This window comes from Tamandua tetradactyla, chromosome 5 (assembly GCF_023851605.1).
Source record: "Tamandua tetradactyla isolate mTamTet1 chromosome 5, mTamTet1.pri, whole genome shotgun sequence".
NCBI classification, from domain to species: domain Eukaryota; kingdom Metazoa; phylum Chordata; class Mammalia; order Pilosa; family Myrmecophagidae; genus Tamandua; species Tamandua tetradactyla.
Genome location: NC_135331.1, coordinates 71,473,816 through 71,493,427, shown reverse-complemented (window position 1 = coordinate 71,493,427; position 19,612 = coordinate 71,473,816). Strand labels below are relative to the sequence as shown.

The 19,612-nt window shown below is 32.4% G+C and overlaps 1 protein-coding gene across 2 annotated transcripts in view; it reads right to left on the bottom strand.

The window, feature by feature from the left end:
* Positions 1 to 19,612, bottom strand: part of NLGN1 (neuroligin 1) — a 714,506-nt gene that overhangs the window by 463,395 nt on the left and 231,499 nt on the right. For both annotated transcript variants that reach the window (XM_077161064.1, XM_077161065.1), the window contains one exon: positions 5,194 to 5,346. In XM_077161064.1, the coding sequence (XP_077017179.1) occupies positions 5,194 to 5,346 (153 nt within the window). The remainder of the gene's footprint in view (positions 1 to 5,193; positions 5,347 to 19,612) is intronic.

Here is a 19,612-nt window from a genome sequence, read left to right as displayed (position 1 = left end):
TTGCCTTTTGTACAGGGTTAATATAAATAATCACATGCTGAGATTATAATTGTTTCTTCTAATAATTTGAAGACATTATCACATGATTCTAGCTTGGTCAGTATTCCAAATAAAAATAGCACATATGATAAAGTTCTCTGTAGTATAGTGAGGAAAAGTGTATATATGTATATTTTTCTGATTAAATGTATGTTTCCTTCATCTAGTTATGAAAAATGTGAAATGCAATTTATTATCCTTTTTACCTTTCTTCCAGGAAATTCAATTCAGGAACACATTTATGTTCAATTATAGTACCTATTTATGGCATAAGTTTCTGCATCTTTTCTCCATATTCTATGTATTCCTATCGTAATAGGATTTTAGAGTCCTATTTATCTGTGTTTTCGTCACAAATTGCCTCTACTTTTTCAAAGTCAAAGAGTATGATCAAATAAAAATAAAAATAAAGACTGTTTTTCTTCCCTTCAGTTAATCCAAGATATAATCCACTCTTCATGATTATACTTAAGTGGTACTCTTTCCATGAAGCCACTGTTGATTCTTCAAGGACAGACTGAGTCTCTCTCCTTTTAGCTCCAAAGAACACATTTATTTGCATAGTAGGACTGTATCATCCTGACAAAACTTAATATTTTATTATGCCTTACTTTCAGATATAAACTAACATTTGAGATCATGTTTTAGTATTTAGAACCAGACAGAAACAAAATAAAAACAAAAAACAAGAGTAACAACAAAACTTTATACCACTTTAGGAGTTAACACACTTCTTAAAAAAAATTATGAACATTACATAAGTTTAAGCATATCTTCTGGCTGTGAGGTCGCTCATATTCAAATATGAATCTCAGTCACTGAATCCATATTGAACCATCTGATAATTCTATGTCATCTGCCATTTTTAATGTTCTGATTTTCTTTTTTCATATTATATCAAGCCATACAATATATATCAATAAGTAAACAAAGATTATTAAAAAATACAAAGTAGAATATCAATTATAATTCTCTACTGAGTACTTCTTTTACCCCCCAATTAGACTGAAATTTTTTTTTAAAGATAAGGTCTATATAATTCTTAATTTTTATCTCTCAGAGGATGTATATATTACTGGAAATACAATAGTACATATTTGATGACTGATCATATCAATATTATATTTATCTCATCATTTATCTAATAACACTTGCAGCATTATTGCATAGACAATCTAATTATAATAACATCATTAACCATGTCTAATAGAATAAAAATAAATTTTGGGTGCTTATCCACATTGATATGTAGCAAAGTTAACAAAATGCATCCGTGGTTTAAATGATTTAGCTCTACATGACATTACAAAGTGGACTAAAGTAGTTCTTTAAATACAAGTATACGGATATAGCACTTCAAGTTATTTTCCATTGAAGAGAGATATAGATATTACATTAAGTAAAATATTTAATTAGACCCTTGCCCAAAAATTTGCTATGTTTCAAATAGAAATCAGTTCTCCTAAAATCTTTAAAACAAATTTTTCAAGTAAATCATATGAGCTGCAATCATAAATTCCAGTTACCTTGAGCATATCCATGAGTTAGAAACATTTCATTTTCTTCTGATAAAATACTTATGTTTGCTTAACTTGTACAGATTTTTCTTTTTCTCTAAAAACAGCTTTAAAATTTATTCTAAATTTGGAGAGGTATTTGAAACACATTGTTAATATTATATTACTTTATTCATTTTTTTCTGAGATTTGCAAATATATTATCAGTTGAATAGGTTCTGTTTACAAAACTGTTTTTTGCACAATACCTCATTCTAATATGTGAGCAATTTACTTCAGATTCTCTTCCAATTCTTATTCACATACTGGCATACATTTACCCTAGCTAAAATTGTAACATTTAATATTGAATATTATCCTTTTTTAAGAACACATCACCAAATCATTTTTCTACAACAATTTCCAAAATAATAATTTTTATTGACCATACACTACAGTATTTTAAAATGCCTCTATTAAATATTTATTTTAGATACATTCTAAAGGCCTATATGAAGGTATTTTAAACAGTGGTTAGAAGATGAAGAAAGTAAATAGTTTACATCAGAACCAGCTGAGGACAAAGAATGTATATAATCACAAGTGAAAGAAGCTCTTAACTGTTAACATATAAGAAATGTGAGACTGAGTGAGACAATGTTACAGAGACCTCTAAGATGAATTTGGGACCTGAGTCTAGCAGAATTTTGTATCCCCTTGCCTCTTTTCCACCTGATTAATGATTTTTCTTATTGCCACCAATAGCATTTCCATGGGAAACAAAAAAAATAATAGTGATAGTCTGGATTACCACTTCAGAGACAACCACAGAAGGGTCCTGGCCCTAAATGACCTATTACTAACTTCTTTAGAGCAATGCAATCATAGGAAGTGTTTTTTCTTCTATGCTATTCATATTTTGTAATAAACAAAATATTTTTAACACAAAATGCTTTAAACTGGAATCCTGTCACACTGAATCATTAATTCATTAAATTCATTAAATCACTAATCTATTCTTACTGTTATAATAAAAAAAAATACTGTATTTCTCCCCTGGGATGAAAAATTCAAATCAGCACTAATTATATCATAAATCAGACATCTTGATTTTTAAAGATCTGCCAATCAGTGAGAGCAATTGTCTCATAATAAACCAAGTTGCAAAATGGAGCCCCAAATTATTTTCCTTCACACCGAAATACCCAGCTCAAAACACAGCTCAGGATTTATTCTGATATGGGATCAGATTTATGTTCTGCCAATTTTCCAAACTTCTCCTAAGTTTAAACAAAGCAGCAATACTTTTGACTCCCCATACCCAACAAACCTCTGCTTTTGAAAGTTTTCACCAGGCAAACTATTAACAACAACAAAAACCCATGGTCCATTTTGTTGTAATTTTCTTTTCAGATGAACTGTTGGTCTGGTATGGTGTAGCATACATGAATGTTTGCTGAAAAAGAAGTTATGACTATTTTTTCATGAATAATTTCAATTAATTTTTTTCACAAGGCCTAGCACATATGTTAGAAAGTAAGAGACCAAAATAAAACCATTCTAGAAATAATGTCCTATGATGGGCCTAAAATTGTTTCATTAACAGAGAGATTTATACAGAATAAGCCTTGGGTTGCTTCTCAGTGTTTGATGTATTTAGGAGGAATATAGGAGCCGTCTAAAGGTTTCATTGCTAGATTACAGTAGAACTAGACCAAAGATTTAACATTCTGTAAATCATCAGTCCTTACATTTGCCATTATTAAAAACCATTACTTTATGTAAATACAACTAATGACAGAGAGAAGTACCATAGGTGTGGTCAAAATCTACCTTTCCCCTATCTATTTAACTGTTCGTCTGCCTATCATCTGTCTGACTATCTATCTATCTAAATGGATATTCTAGTCCTTACAAACACTGTTATCACAATTTGGTACTTAATTTATCTGCAAATAGATCATCAAGCATCAGGATATTCAACTTGAGAAGTTCAGATACATATGGGCATAATAATCCATAAAAAGAACTGAGTTATAAACATCATTATAATTAAAGGGATTCAAGATATTGAAGATCTTCACATTAAATATGTATCATAAAAAGCAAAAAACATTAACATATGTAATAATTATTATAAACAATCCTTTATATGTTACCTAATATACAAAGTTTCATTGTTGGGAAGACAGTCGTTCCTGTCCACAGAAATTATAAGAACATCTGAAGCAATGCCCGATCAGACCCTGTTGGGGTGCAATGTAGGCTTAAGGCATGCTATAGAAATATTTTATACCTGCACTGAAATCCTCCATGCATTCATGACATATGCTGAAACCACTGCATCTATGGTATCATCCACCATTACTCAAAATTTCAATAGAAAACTTTAGAAAAAGATTAGGATGGCACCTTTGCACTGGTAAACTATCCCCTCCACCAAGACATGTAAACTTGCTGGACAAAAATTATTCTATCTTTTTTAAAATGAACTTAGCATAAGTTTAGGATTATGGTTATATAAGAGTTGGAATAATAATAACTGAAATTGAATAGGGAAAAATCTTTGCTCCTCAATATAGTTAAAATATATGATATTATTTAAAAGGGAATATAATTTCCTTTTCAAAATATTTTTAAGAATGAAAGAATGAGATACTTCTTTGCCCACCAATAATATTATAAATTGCATTTCTTTAAATCTGTAGTATGGATAAGACTTTGAGAACAATTAGGATTAAAAACTGAAATGTTTTATAAATGAATAGTACTCTTTTAGTAAATTCTGTAAAGGAAAATGCCAAAGATAAAAGCGTTTTATTAAATGATAAAGTAACTTTGATTTAAATTGTGACAATACTATAACAAATTAAACTACAAATGGAAATAAGTTTATCTTTTTAAAAATGGATAATTCCATAAAGCAATAGGTACATCTCAGTGAACCTGATATGTTATTTTGTGAATATTTCTTTATACCACAATTCAAAATCATAGGATATCCACTTTGTGTTTTACACTTCTTAAGAAAAGAGCACGTATTTTTTAATTGAACTTTTTGTCACTTTTTGGTATCAATGCATATTTTCAATATTAAATAGCTCAATCAAAATGCATTCAGTCAAAATAGTCCTTATTTTCACTGGACAAAATTAAAAAGAAACAAAAAACAAATTTTACCACAACGGCAACCTAACAGTAATTTCCCAAAGCCAGTTCATGCACATATTCTTGAAACAAATATAAACTCATTTCTAAGCCCATCACAACCTCAAGAAATTGTATAGCACTGTAAAAAAAGAAAAGCAGAAGGGAAAATTTGTCCAAGAATGAACTCTTCTTTATTAAGCCCTGCCATTGTTGTCTTCTACGGTTCTATAAAGCCAACACAGGAACTAACATCCCTCAACTATGAGGACAATTTCATTTTCTTTTAGATGTGAATCTTAAAAACCAACTCTAGCTATTTTTTGTGAAGTCATTTTTGAACACTTATAGAATTCACTAAAAATATCACAAAGTTTTGTTCCAACAGTTGCCAAGAGAGTCAACAAGCATAGAACAATGGTGGAAACAAAGCAAAGCAAAACAAAACAAGTCAAAACAAAACTATTATGTACTTCGTGGATTAATGGTGAAAAAAAGTGAGACTTCTTACCAAGTACACCGAGTCGATAGTTGACGGTGATGACGATCACGTTGCCATAACTTGCTAAGACACTTCCATCATATAAATTTCCAGTACCTTCCATATATGAGCCTCCATGGATATACACCATCACTGGTTTGGGACCCCCACTGTCCCGAATATCTGAAAAACAAATAATTTGCAATTGTCCTTATCCTCAAAAAGTATACTAAAAAGGCAAAGAATAGAGAATTTTCTATTGTAGAGATGAGGGCATAGTTTTAATACAGATCTTTAAATTGCTACTTTTGTTAAAGTGTTTCTTAAGCAACTCATAGGAAGATTTCTTTGAACTCTTCATAGGCATCCATTGTTTTCAATTTAAAATTTTATTTGCTTGTCTGGTGGATATAGAGTATTTGCAAATTTTGGAAATTTTGAATAAAAATGTAACATGATTGCAATGAATCATTTATGTTCCCATTTGTAAATATAATTACAACATTGTGCTATATGTGTGCAAAAAGTTTCATTTCACTAAAGTACTAACTTCACTAAAGTCATATGCACCTGTGCTTCTGTTGTAGCTGCATTGAGGGCACTGTCATTTAAGCGCTATTTCCTAGGAAGTACAGGTCATCTGTTCATTCCACCTACCTTTATCCTGTGGAAGAGAACAGACTAAATTCAGTTGTTTCATCTCTGTGTAACTATTATACTCTTGATAGCCCCACTTTGGGCAGAATAAAGCTAAGTCCAAATGTGAAGTGCTAAAATTTAGGGTGAAGTGAATGTGATTTCTAATGTGAGCCCTAAATTTTAATCAAATGTATTTGCTTTTCTAAGATATTTTCGCCCCAATTATGTAGGAAAATTGCATGAAGAAAACATAAGCTAGTTTTAATCAGTATTAAATATGCATTAATTTCCATAAAAATGCTAAATTGTATATTGGCAAACATGGTTTAGCTTTTATATAGATTAAAATTATATATATCTGTAATTGTGAATAGACACTTAAAAGAAACATTACTAATATATAATAGCCAATGATCTCCTTATAAACACAACTTAAACAAAATTACATCAAGTGTATTATATTTTTTACTGCCAATATTGAAGTGTCATTTAAAAGTACAGTTGTGTTCCTTCATATTTGACAATTTTATCAAACTTAACTTGCCTGCTTCTTTACAATTAAGGCAACATTTTTAAGACAAACTAATGAACTCATTGAAACAACTGATTATTTAGAGATTCCTATGAAAGGATGACCAATATAAATGCCTTAATTTTTTTTACTATAATAGCTGATTTATTTAACTTAAAAATTATTTTGGAATCAGGAATTGCAGTTGAACTTGTTTGTCCAAATTTGGGGAAATGGCTATCACTGAACTTAGAGACTTTCTTAAAAGACTATTGAAATGTGACTTAGTATCATTGTTTAAACTTCTCCTCATCCCCCTCAAAAGAAAAGTCTATATGAGAAGTGTCATGTGTTTTAGAAAGTGGTGGGAGGAGGATACACTGACACAGAAACCATCAACTGGAGGTACTCACACTGAGGAGGGAAATAAATTTATTTTTTCCTTCACTCCTTGGAAGGGAAAATGATACGCACTCATTTGTAAAGGCTTGGGAGCGTGTGGAGATGTTAGACTTACACCGAGAAAACAATCCTTTGGAAATTGTTAAAGCAGCCACTTTAAATGCCTGTTTGCTGCATAGAGTTTTAGCTTCCTATTTTCCTCATATGGCTGGGACTGAAGAAGCAATAATAAATTATTAAACTGAAATCATTAACTGACTGTTCACAGCAGATACTGTACTCTGCTAATTGTATGCTTGGAGGTAGCACAGAGGGAGGCTGTTTCAGAAGTCTTCTTTAATTAAAATTACATAGAATTACAGAGCACCAACTGTGAACAGTAATGAAATCTTGGTAGAACCATTCTGTTCACCTGGAAAATAATACATGTACACATTGAGAAGACCTGCCACATTTTAAATGAAGTGGACATTGTCAGAAAAGACTAAAAACTATGATAATAAATTCTAAGGACTATTTTGAGGAGTATTTCTTTATTTTACCTTGAGAATTAGACTTGAAAGGATTATTGACAGTTTGGATTCCAATTTTCAATTTCTCTTTTCAAACTTATCAAAGATTTCAGCCTTGCTTAGGAACTTAATATGCCAAGCAATTCTTTGTCAGAAAGAATTCTAATACTATGTTCTGAATGATATTTATTTTTCCTTGAAGTGGATCTGATATTAATGCTACAAATGATATTAGCTATTATGTTTGGTAAAATCTTCTGCTAATAAAGTTTGAGAAAATGTAGTATTTCTGTTACAGAATAACTGGAAAATTTTTAGTATTTTGCAGAGTGATCCATTGTAGCCTTTATTTTTTCACAGTGTTTTATCACTGAAGTCCATATGAATTTTACTTTTTTGCATAATTTATAGGTCTTTGTGTTGTTAATAAAAATGTAAGCAGTTAAAATTATATCTATTCTTTTAAAAAAGATCCAGAATTTTTATAAAGGAAATCTACATATCAGATAGACTGTCATTAATTAGCATCAGCTATTGCCCATTATTTTAACAATAAAATTTGGAGGGAGTCTTTTATCCTCAGTGAAAATATAGTAAATGTAACTTAGTCAATTATCATGAATTTATTAACAGTAAGTCATGACTCTAAATTTTGTCTCACATTCTTCCTATAAAGAAGGTGGGAATGTGGATGCTATGGATTTCACTTAAAATTTCTGACTTTGCCTAAACAGCTGCTACTGACTTAGTTAAAATCATAAGAGCACTTTCAGAGATCTGAATACTTTGGTTAATTTCCAATAAAATTGCAAGTGTTCATTGAGTGTGTTCATATTTTCTGTTAATTGTGATATTTTAAGCCTTGCTAGGCATCTCAATATTTGAAAAGAATGGGATGGTAAGAGGAAAAATACTGTACTGGTGATTGGTTTTCTTTGATAATTTTTACAGTAAGGACATATTTAATAAAGTTTCTCAAATTAGAAAAACAATAAACTAGGGATCCGAATAGACACCTTGACTATTAATTGTTTTAACTATTTTATTTTTCTGATAAACCAAAATTTTAAGCAGATGTAGCAAGTGTCAGTAGGCCTAGAGCAGTTAATAGGGATTTATTTGTGCTGACAACCAGAATATGAAATCACAATTTACTTCAAAGTTCCCCATGAATGATTATTAGACACATAACTTCTTAAATATGTTAACTGGTTTCTTTCTTCTTAAACAGCCTATCAAATTTTTAATTGTCTATGTTTTAGACGTTTTGGTGGTTAAGAGTTTTACAATTGTGGAGCATGGCCTCAAATCTTTCTCTGATATACTGAAAGACATTTAAAGATATTTTTATGCCTCTTAGTTACCTTTAGGAACCTCAATTATCATTCAGAATTATCAAAAACAATATAAAAGTGTTGACCAAATTTATGCTTGTTAAATTAGAATCAACACAAGCATAGATATATTTTTATTAAAAATAATATGCAAAAGTTAAAAAATAAATTTTTAAAAGCTCTCTGCTAGGAAAAAAAACCCACATTTGTATATTGTCAATGTTAATGTTAAGGAATTCTTATTACAGACTATTTAAAATTTTTAAACATATTCTTAAATTGCCAAAATAATTTGGTAGAAATCTGAGAAGTTGCTTTTAACCATTTTTATCACTTCAGATCAGTTTTCTTTTTTAAACTATGGAAAAAGCCTGTAAAATGTCTGATTCATTTATGTTACTCTAAACTTTAAAATGATTCAATTACGTTTGGACTAAAGATGATAAAAGAGTGGTGGTAAAGACACAAGTAAAGTTAGATGTGAAGATTACTGCTTCACTAGAAAACCATCTGGTAGGTGCAAGGATTGAGGAACAGGTAAGTCAGTCAATATGGGCTCTAGCTGCAGTGACCAAAATAAGGACCCGGACTTATGATAAAGGAGCTGGGCAGCTGGGAAGCATGGAGAATTCCCTTAGTTGACCAGATAACCAGACTGCTGATCAAACTGCAAGTAGCTTATCAAGTAGTTATATTTGTTGCTTTATGTCAAATTAATGTTTGAAATGAATCAAATGTGGATACTAGCCTCAGTTTTCCTTCATGCTCAAGTCTACAACATAATTTTAAAAGGAATTTTATAAAGATGTTTAGACTTCCCTTTCAAGTTTTTTTTTTTAAATGAAGGATCTTTGAATTTATCTTTCTTCCCTTCTAGACAATTACCCAAAACCAAAACACAGAGGAACAAACTGAACTTCAGTGGACTGTATTAACACTTTTGAACATTTAAAAACATTCATTGTTTTGAGAACTCTTGGGACTCACTGGCTTAGTTTTAACTGAATACTATCTTCCAATTTAAGTAAGGGTGTAAGATCTTAATGGCTATTTAAAAATGTTAAATGTACTTCAAATGAGGTGTATAAAATAGATGCACTTTCACAAGATTTAGCTTCCTAGGTTAGCTTAGAAGTATCTATTGTTAACATGGAAATGTCTTACTCCGAGCTCCTGTATCAGAGAGAAAAAGGAATTATATTGAACCAGCGATCAAAATATATTTTAAAGGAAAATAATGATATGAGCTAAACTTGTGGCTATAATGGTAAAACTTGGAGTTTAAAGAACTGCTATTAAGAAGCACTTTCTATTTAAGTATTATTTAGATAAATAGCTATGAATTAAGGATTGTCAGAGGGTTTAGCAATTCCTAACGTCCCCAAATGGAAGCACTTCTTTAGAGCATGGGAAACAGTAACCCGTGTTTTACAAAGCCAATCAAAGTCATGAGTGTTTGAATATTTCAGATTTCTGAGAAGTATTAAAAATATTCACAATTTGCATTTTGATATGTTTACTTTTTAGATATTTGGTATTCAAAATGACGACTCCTGGGCAGCTATAATGATTTATTTCAAATATTAATGACTGCTTTGTGTTTAATCTTTAACCCGCTGCTCATGTTCATGGAAAGTGAATGTTTAATCAGATGTCATAAATTACATTTATTCAAAATAATTCTTAAATATTATAAAATGTTAACAAAATATAATTGTTAAGCTTTCCCTACTTTGCCTCTATAATTCAATTTTCTACTCTAAAGGAATTTATTAAATATGTATGTAAATGGGAACAATGCAAACCGTTTAGTAAAGACGCATTCATTCCTAGTTCTGGTAACTCACGGAAGTACCGCTTCTAGCTTGGTTTTGGAAATCTTTCATACCATATTATTAATATCTTTATGAAATTTAATTACATGTTTCTAATAATTAATTTTAAATCTTGGATTAAGTTAGGCAGACATTATAAGTGCAGTAATATTAAAACAAACAAACAGACGATGAGTCCTGAATGGAATTGAGATGAACTGATCAATGGGCGTCTCTAGATACTCAATTTACAAACAGTTAAAGGCACACCATTGAGTGAGAAATGTCAAATCAATCTAGTGAGTATTTAAATTTACAAAGAGTAAGTTAGAATTGCATGACAGAGAAGTTAGAAAAAGAGCAATTTTGATATAAATGAAGTAGGGAATATTTTATTGCTTATAATTGACAAACTTTGAAAATAAGAATATTTTCACTTACCAATCTTAGAAATAGGCCCCTTTGAAATTAAAGGATATCAAATAGTCTTGTTAAAAACAAATCGAAATTATAAACTCTAGCAAAAGTGCTCATTGCTATAAGCCCAGAGAATTTAACCGGTCGTACAATGTTTGCTCAAGAAACACTTTATATCAGCTTTAAGCTCCTCCTTCATTGTTTCGGGTGTGGGTTCCTTTCAAACATATATCAAATGTAAAAATGAAACACATTTTGATATTGGGTAAACTATTTACATAGATTAGGAAACATGCAAAAATGGGTACAGAGACTACAAGGGAGAGATTGTTAGTTCAAAGAATACGGACAAATTTCAGTCAAAATGTGGGATGAAACATATCAAAAGTCAGTTCAAGAAAACAAAAATATGCCCCTCTTTTTAAAATAGTTCAATGATTGGCATCAAAATGTAAAACTCAACATTCATCTTTTAAAAAAATTAAAAATGTATATTTATATGTAACGACAAGCAAGAAGACAAAACACATTAAAAACGGGAATTAAAAACAACTCTTCAAAAAAAAGACAAGAAGTAAAAAAATAGAAAGGGGTGGTAAAAATGATTGAGGCCCTTGTCATGCAAATAGATTTGGTGGGAAAAAATACCTTCATCTTCAGCACCGTCATTATCACCTAAATCATCTGTCTGTTTCTTTGTAAGGGGACCTAGGATTGAGAACGGAGAAATGGAGGGAAAAAAAAAAGACAATTCAAGAATAAACAAGACTGAGGGGACAAAAATTACTGTAAATACCAAAATTCTCAAGGATATTTCCAAAAAGAATGGGGAACTGGTTACATCAAAGTTGATTATCTTGCATTTAAGAAAAAAATCCCTATCCCCAAAATATCTCATAGATTTGGTTTGAGAATTTATTCAGCATAAAAATACATTATGGTTTGGAATTCAGGTTATAAGTAAAGGAAAAGATTTCTTTCACTACCCATAATATACAAAAATATAAACAGTTTTATTAGCTGAAAGAAGTAATTTATTCAGTGTCTCTTCTAATTTAACTTGGTGACAACAATAAAGAAAGTAGGTCAAACTCATTCTTTAATTTGGAGTAATATAATAACATTCAGGAAAACAAAGACATGAACATTTTTAGGGCATTCTTTTTCATTTTTCTTTGGTTATTTTTGTAAGAGCACTAACACTTGGGATTTACACATTTTTAATTCAAGAGAATTTTTCCAAACTGTGACTTTTAAAATTACTTGTCATTACACAAATACTTCCCCATGTGCATTGATTTAAATATTTACAGTAGATTTAAGACATTTGCAACCTAGGCAAATGTAAAACAGGTAATGACATCACTATGGCAGAGAAAGGTGACATCAGTGCTAGTGTTTAGTTATTAAGATAGTTACAGAGTCAGGGCTTATATTTCATAATCAATTTAGCAATATAATAGAATTATGCCCTAGTGCAATTTCATGCCCAGTGTAGTTATTTATAATAGGATCATGGTTTAGGAGAATAATTATATTAAAACACTGTGGATGTTTAATAAATGTTTTATTATTTGTAACAATGCTAATTTGCTAGAATAAAGGAGCCTACCCAAGGGGAAGTCAAAGGCCATATGAAAGTAATTTTAAGTGTCACATAATTGACATACTCAGCACACAAAAAAGCTAAGCGAAGCCCCACATTCTGTTTTTGTTTCTGCAACCATTTAATTTAGATGACATTTCATAATCCTCATGCAAAAAGCAATCATTGCAAACACAGGACACTCACGTTAAAAGATAGTCAATCACATAGCAACAAGCAAGAGAATTTTGTCATGCAGAAAATAACAATCATAGAAAAAGGAGGACAAAAGGGACAGAAAATCATGTGTTGATTTCAATAATATAAATAGTAAAGTCGCAGGCATTAACTGTAAGCACAGTTCATAGGGAAGGATTGTTAAACATTTTGAGAAAGATTTCTAAGTCTTTTCTGTGATTACTGCGCATTATGTTTGTAATTCAAAACTAAACCTGCAATCACAACCCCCAGAGAATGAAAACCACCATTCCAGAAAACAGAAGGAAAAAAAAAAAAAAGAGATATCATACAATATGTTTCATGAACTCCGAGTGACAGCCTTGAAGAACAGTGTTAACTGGCGATGATCAAAGACAGGAAATTCAGAAATTGATAATGCAATTGAATAGACCTGCTGACTACCTCAATAATAAAGTTTATGATTTCAAGGTCATTCCAAATACCAAGAGGGGAAATGAGCAGAATAAGTTGACATAATTTTATAGTTACACCAGCAAGCAATCATTTCATTGAGAAAACCTAGATGAAAGCAACAGTTTATTTCACTGGCACTCAGTTAGTTGTATGTTCACAGAATTCTGCTTTTCTTTCATATCATTCTGTTTAGAGGCAAAAAAAAAAAAAAAATCTACCCTTAAAATTATTTGATGTTCATGCAACAAAAACATTTGTGCATTTCTGAAAGATATGGATATCTTTAAACTTAAAATTTAAAATTCCTGTATCAGAATGCATTTGGGATCTTTCTAATTTTACCACTTCATGCACAGTGACCAAAAAGTAGACTTAGAAAAGTATATGATCAAACTTTTGTTTTTTTATAATTACCTAAAGCAGTAAATGAACAGGATTCAGCAAATAGACTTTCTTGCATTCTTATTTTCAAGGATGCTACATAGAAGTTATGGTTTTATTTACTGTTTAGAAAATCAGAATTATTGTAATGATTTTATTGTATTGCTGCCAAAGCCACCAGCTAATTTTAGTAAAACTACTGAAACTGCTTAATTTTCGGCTATGTCACAAAATCACTAAGGTGAACTCAAAATTTTGTTGCCAAATCATCAGTTTACTAATATTTGGAGATACATGTAAAACCCAACACAATTAAATTAAATCACTCATTTTCTCCAGCCACAGTAAGGTAATTCCCTTGGACAATTTCGATGGATGTCTCCTCCTTCCCCCATTAGGGCATTCAACACTATTTAACTGGGTGCTTTGGGAAATCTTTCAGGTTCTTCAGTGTCCTAGCCACTTTATATGCACTCAGAATTTCTAGCTCTTGGGTCTACATTAAATGTGAAAGTAAACCATTTTGTTAATTAAAACATGATCCCCCACTTCCTTGCATGTGAGACATGAGTCTCACTATTTGACTCTGGATCTGCAAAGTAAAGAGGCCATGGAAATGATACTTGGTATAAGAAGATAGAATAGTTGAACCATCTTTTGTGACATTAACTACTACCTCCTTCCGATTACAAGAAGCTGCATGTCTCTTAAATGATGAGAGATGATGACTGCACATACAACACCTTTTACTGTAGTAATCTGAAGAGTTAGAAACAACATAGATGGAATTTGAGAATCACAAATCAGGGCAACCTAGAGAAGGACTGAGTAGAGAGTTCTCCCAATGAAAGAATTCCACTTATTCAATATTAAATGACACCTTAATATTAGGGATATTATATTGTTCCCACTGCGTGAGTTACAGCAGTATTTTAGCGATTCCAGCTAACTACGGCTTTTTAACATTCAGAATTTTCTACACATCTGAATTTCAAAGGTTTCCTGGGAAGTGGAGGGCTGTAATAGTTTCAGACAAAACTGATTATAAGAAGAAGGAAAATGGATTTCCATTATCCTTTGTGCCTAAAGACACTGAGAATGAATATCTGAGAGGGTCCAGGCTTGCACATCAGAGGTGCAATGTTAGCTTCTCTGAGGAGACTTCAATATAATAGACATATGCCCATGGCTTACAGAAACACATCCCTACTTGATCTCAAGATTCCTTATTCCCATGCTGAAATCGAAACAGCCCACTGCCTGAGCTTCCTTCTTTCTTAGAACATCAGTATCTCTGGTTCGTTTTTCCTTTATTTTAAACAGTTTACGATTGACATGACTGCCGAAGTTAAAGCATTCAGAATAAAAAGAAAATATGGTAAGAAGTAAGAACTCTTACTGTTCTTATGAAAATCAAACCGACTCTTAGAGACCACATATTCCTGTAAGTTGAGCAACATGATTTCCAAAAAGATAGAATATTTATCCTTCAAACAGAAATAATGGTTGCTAACAACAGTCCAACTTTAAATTATGCTTCTTTTAAACTACTAATACTGCATTTTCAATACCAGCAGTTTCAATGGGTATCTTAAAGCACGAAAACATAAAGCAAATGAGACCTCTATAACTTGGGTGGAGAAGTGATTTGCTCTACCTTGAAATTCTATAGAATCTGTCCTCCCTGAGGAATGCACACATAACTCTCATTAGAGTTAATAGGAAAGCAGACCTCATGTCATTTTGAAAGGGAGTGAAAGTAATTACAATGTTTTATATCTCCTATAGGCAATAAATAGATTCAGTTCTGAAACACCAGGACTAAGAGGTAAAGGAAACCTCTACCCATGAACTTTGAACTCATTTAATTCCAAAATAATTCTTTTTCCATTAACATAAGCACAATTCACAGTATCAGCCTTTACAAAATGCATTCTTTCATTTCAGAATCAGACCATACCGCTCGTTATTAAAAAAGCATTTTTTACTAAAATATCAGCATTTCTCTAACTGGCGAATAATTACGAGCTCTGAAATAATTACTTTCCACCAATATTAATGCTGCTTTTTATCATTCCCTTTGATGAAGGGCTAATATACTTTAGGTCTCCAGAACATTAGAACTGATTATATATTCCTTCATTATAAGTTCAATTCAGCAGAAATTATCTGTACTTTGTATCACACATATCTGCAAAAGGCAAGTGGGTTGAGGTTATTATTAGCTCCTGACTTAGAAAGCTGACCATGAGAAATGTGTCCTTCTCATGAGAGCAAGACTTTGAAATTTTCAGGATAATTTAGAGTTCCAGGCCCAGAGAGTCCCAGCGTGTAGATGGAAAGCCCTGGCAAATGATCTGATTTTCCTCTTTTCCCACCCTCCTTACCCAGCAGTCTTTGGGTTATACTAACTCTAAAAAACTCCTAATGCCATTTCCACAGACTGAAGAATTTAAAGGATATTGCAGTTATTCATCCGGAGCAACTGGAAGCAGGATAACTATTTTCGGGGATGCTTTCTTTTTGACAAAATGCAATTTAGAAAACTTAGATCAAAAATGTGGAAAATCTGTGTCTGTTCCATATGGAGTGCAATGGCAGAATCCAATATATTTGAAGTAAAAACAGCAGTATATTATTGTATTTGATTTTTTCCAATGTTTGACAAGTATTAAAGTACACTGTTTTAAGAAATTAGATATTGCAACAAATAGACATCATTGCAAAGCTATTGAATTTTATTCATTGAAATTTTGTTGAAAATGGAGGTTATGCAATTTGTGTATTACAAATGAGTAAAAGATGATTTGGGCTAATACTCAATTTGATATCACTGAATTTAATTACCTTAAAGTTATCACACCTCTTCAAACTATGGACCACGTTATCACATACAAATAATCATAGCTGCAAAATAATTTTCTTCCTAAACGTCTGGAATCTCTATCAATAAAAAGCATAACTTTTTTGAACGATATCATAAATCTGCATCATGCTAAAATAAAATTATAATGTAAGATATTGGAAGTAAATTTTGGGGCAATTGCTATTTTAAAAGAAACCATATATGTGCAAATTTTAGTGGGGCTACTCTGCCATCATGATGTCTGGGCATCTTTTAAGGTGAGCTGCATGTTTAGACTAGTGGCTCATTTGTGCACATGGAATGTTGGAAATGGATTCCAGGGTGTGAAAGCAACAGGTACACTCTATGTCTATCTTTGTGTTGGAAGAAACACTTATATGAACACAAACTCCAATTTCTCAGATAGTTCTTCAGATACAGAGCATAGCTTAAATCAGCTTTTAGAAAAAAGAGAATCTATTACCAAAGTTGGGCAAAGTGGGAAAAGAAAGCTCTGGTTCAAGACATTGAAAAGTTTTGTCTATACTTAAAAAAAAAAAAAGTTTTTCTTCACAAAATTACCTTGGGCAACATTTGGATGTCAAAAGCAATTCTATTTAGAATAACAGTGACAGGATCTGGGGATTTTTTTACATTGACAAGAGTAAATAAAACAGCCTAACCCCTACGCTGACGAACACCAAATCTACACACGCTCGTCTTTTAACGCTGTATTTTTTTAAAAACACATATGAAGTGTTTATACATATGAGGAATCTCAGACTTGAAGTTCCCTTCTCATCTGGAGAAATGCACCTGTATAAATCCTTTAGTGCTTTGTGAAGACATACCCTCCATTGTCTTGCTTTCCACACACTATCCAGAGATTCACCTAGAGCAGGTATATAGTAAGGACAAAAGTGTTACCAGATGTCTGGAGTTTGATTCATTGAGGGCTGAGAATTGAGATGGCATCAATAGCCCAACTTTCCAGACAGAGTTGCAGTATTCAGTCATCAGCCACTCAACAAAAATAGGTATTATGGTAGGTGCTTGGGATATATGGTGAGCAAAATGAGTAAGGTTCCTGCCCACATCGTAATGGAATCTTGTAGGAGCAAGAGATGTTGAACAAATAATAACACGATAAGCATATACTTATAAATTAAGTGTGAAGAAAGAAAATCCCTGGTATTATGATTGGTTATAAGAGGGGACCTGGTTGAGCCTGGGGTGTCTGCACTGAATAAATGCAGTGGAGCCTGAGGTCTGTAAGACGAGTGGGCACTAGGCAGGCAAAGAGACTGGGAATGGGGAGGCAGGGTGGGAAGGAGATCCCATCCAATGATGGAGCCCATGGTAAGGACATCAAAGGAGAGGGAACGTGGAGACCAGCATGGCTGTCATGCAGACAGAAGTGGAAGATAAGGGACAAGAACTAGAGAGCATCAAATGGTGCATGCAGCCCCTCTAGCCTGGGGATGTTTGTCTTAATCCTAAAAGCAAAGGGAAGACATTTAAAGGGTTTAAGTACTCACTGATAAACACTGCTCTATCTGAATCTTAAGCAGAAAATCAGGAAGAGGGCCAAGTCCTTCTCAGAAATATAGCAGAGAACATTTTATACAGAGACCTGCATTATGTTCTCACCAGGAAAGAATAGCTATATTAGAACAGAATTAGATCAGGGAAAAAAAAAACTATAATAATATTCTATTTCTGTTTACCAATAAAAAGAATATCACAAAAAGTAAAATCCAGGGCTCCAGTACATCTGAAATTTTATAAGTTTGTTATTTTTGTGTGTGTGCTGTATGACAGGGTCACAGTTCACTCTTTTTCCATGTGAATATCTCATTATTGCAGCGCTATTTTTTGAATTTTTGCTCATTTGTTTTATTTGTTTGTTTGTTTTTTGGGGAAGTGCACGGGCCAGAAATCGAACCTAAGTCTCCTGCATGGCAGGCAAGAATTCTACGAATGAACTACTCTCGCACCCCGTAAGTATTTTTAAAGACCCTATTAAACATATATTTTAAAGATGAACCATTTTACCTAAGAATTAATATATCCTACTCTTCTTATATTCATACAAAGATAGAATTTCTACAAGCTATTTCTACTGGGTATGTCAAAAGTATCTCAGTCTACAGGCATGCCCATTGTTTATCTCCAAAGCCAGCTTTATCTCCCAACATAGGTTTGACTTTTAGAGGTGACTCTTTTTGTTTTCAAGCTCCAAACCTGGGACTAATTTTAAACCATTCCTCCCCCCAACTCCCCTGGTCCTACGCAGATTTCATCAATTTTCTGAGAGAAATTCCACTCCTGTCACCATCCCAACACCGTTCATCATAGCCTCAGCCTGGCCCTTATTATCACATGCCTGAATTACTGCAATAGTCTCATGATCGCTCCCACCGTCATCTAGACTCTAGGTTCCTTCTTCCAAGCTGTTTTGTAAACCATAGGTTTGGAAGTTGTAGAGACAATAGTGGCCAAATCAGAGGAAAGGATTTAATCACCATAAATCCTCAACAGCTCAAATGTACTCACATTTGAACTCCTTCTAACTCTGAGTTGCAAGCACTCCAAAGGAGCCGGAACTCAGAAACATATACAGCCTTACTTAGACATGGTGAATCTCGTACTGTCAGTTTTAAAATAGCTATAACAAGACAGATGAAAACTAAATATGGCTTAACACCAGTTTTGATGTTTTAGAAATTCATGAGCAAAAATAAGATTTTATACTCAAAATGGAACCAAGTCATTTAAAATAAGTTTTTTCTTTCTTTTTCTTTTCTTTTTTTTTTTTTTTTTGGCATGGGGCAGCTCTGGGAATCGAACCCAAGTCTGCAGCATGGCAGACAAGAACTTTACCACTGAGTCACTGTTGCACCGCCCTCAAAATATGTCCTTAAATATGCAATATGGCAGATCAATTATTCTTTAAACACCACTTTCATTGTTTCCTTTCTCTGTTTAAAAGTTTTTGCAATTTCTCTATTCCTTATAGTCTTAGATTAAATGCCCCTAGCTGATCTGTAAGTCCCTTCCTACATTGCCCAGATTTTACTTCTAAGTTCCACCCCTTCCAAAATATATCCTTATCAATGTTACATTAAAAAGTGACTTCACACTCATACTGTGTACTTTAATGTGGGCTTTTTTTGTTTGTTTGTTTTTTGCATGGGCAGGCACCGGGAATCAAACCTGGATCTCAGGAATGGCAGGTGAGAACTCTGCCACTAAGCCACCATCACACTGCCCATACCATGTGCTTTTTATCATAAGATGATTCCTTAAATTTCTCATTATAATCAACATACCTAAAAATAAAAAGACACACATT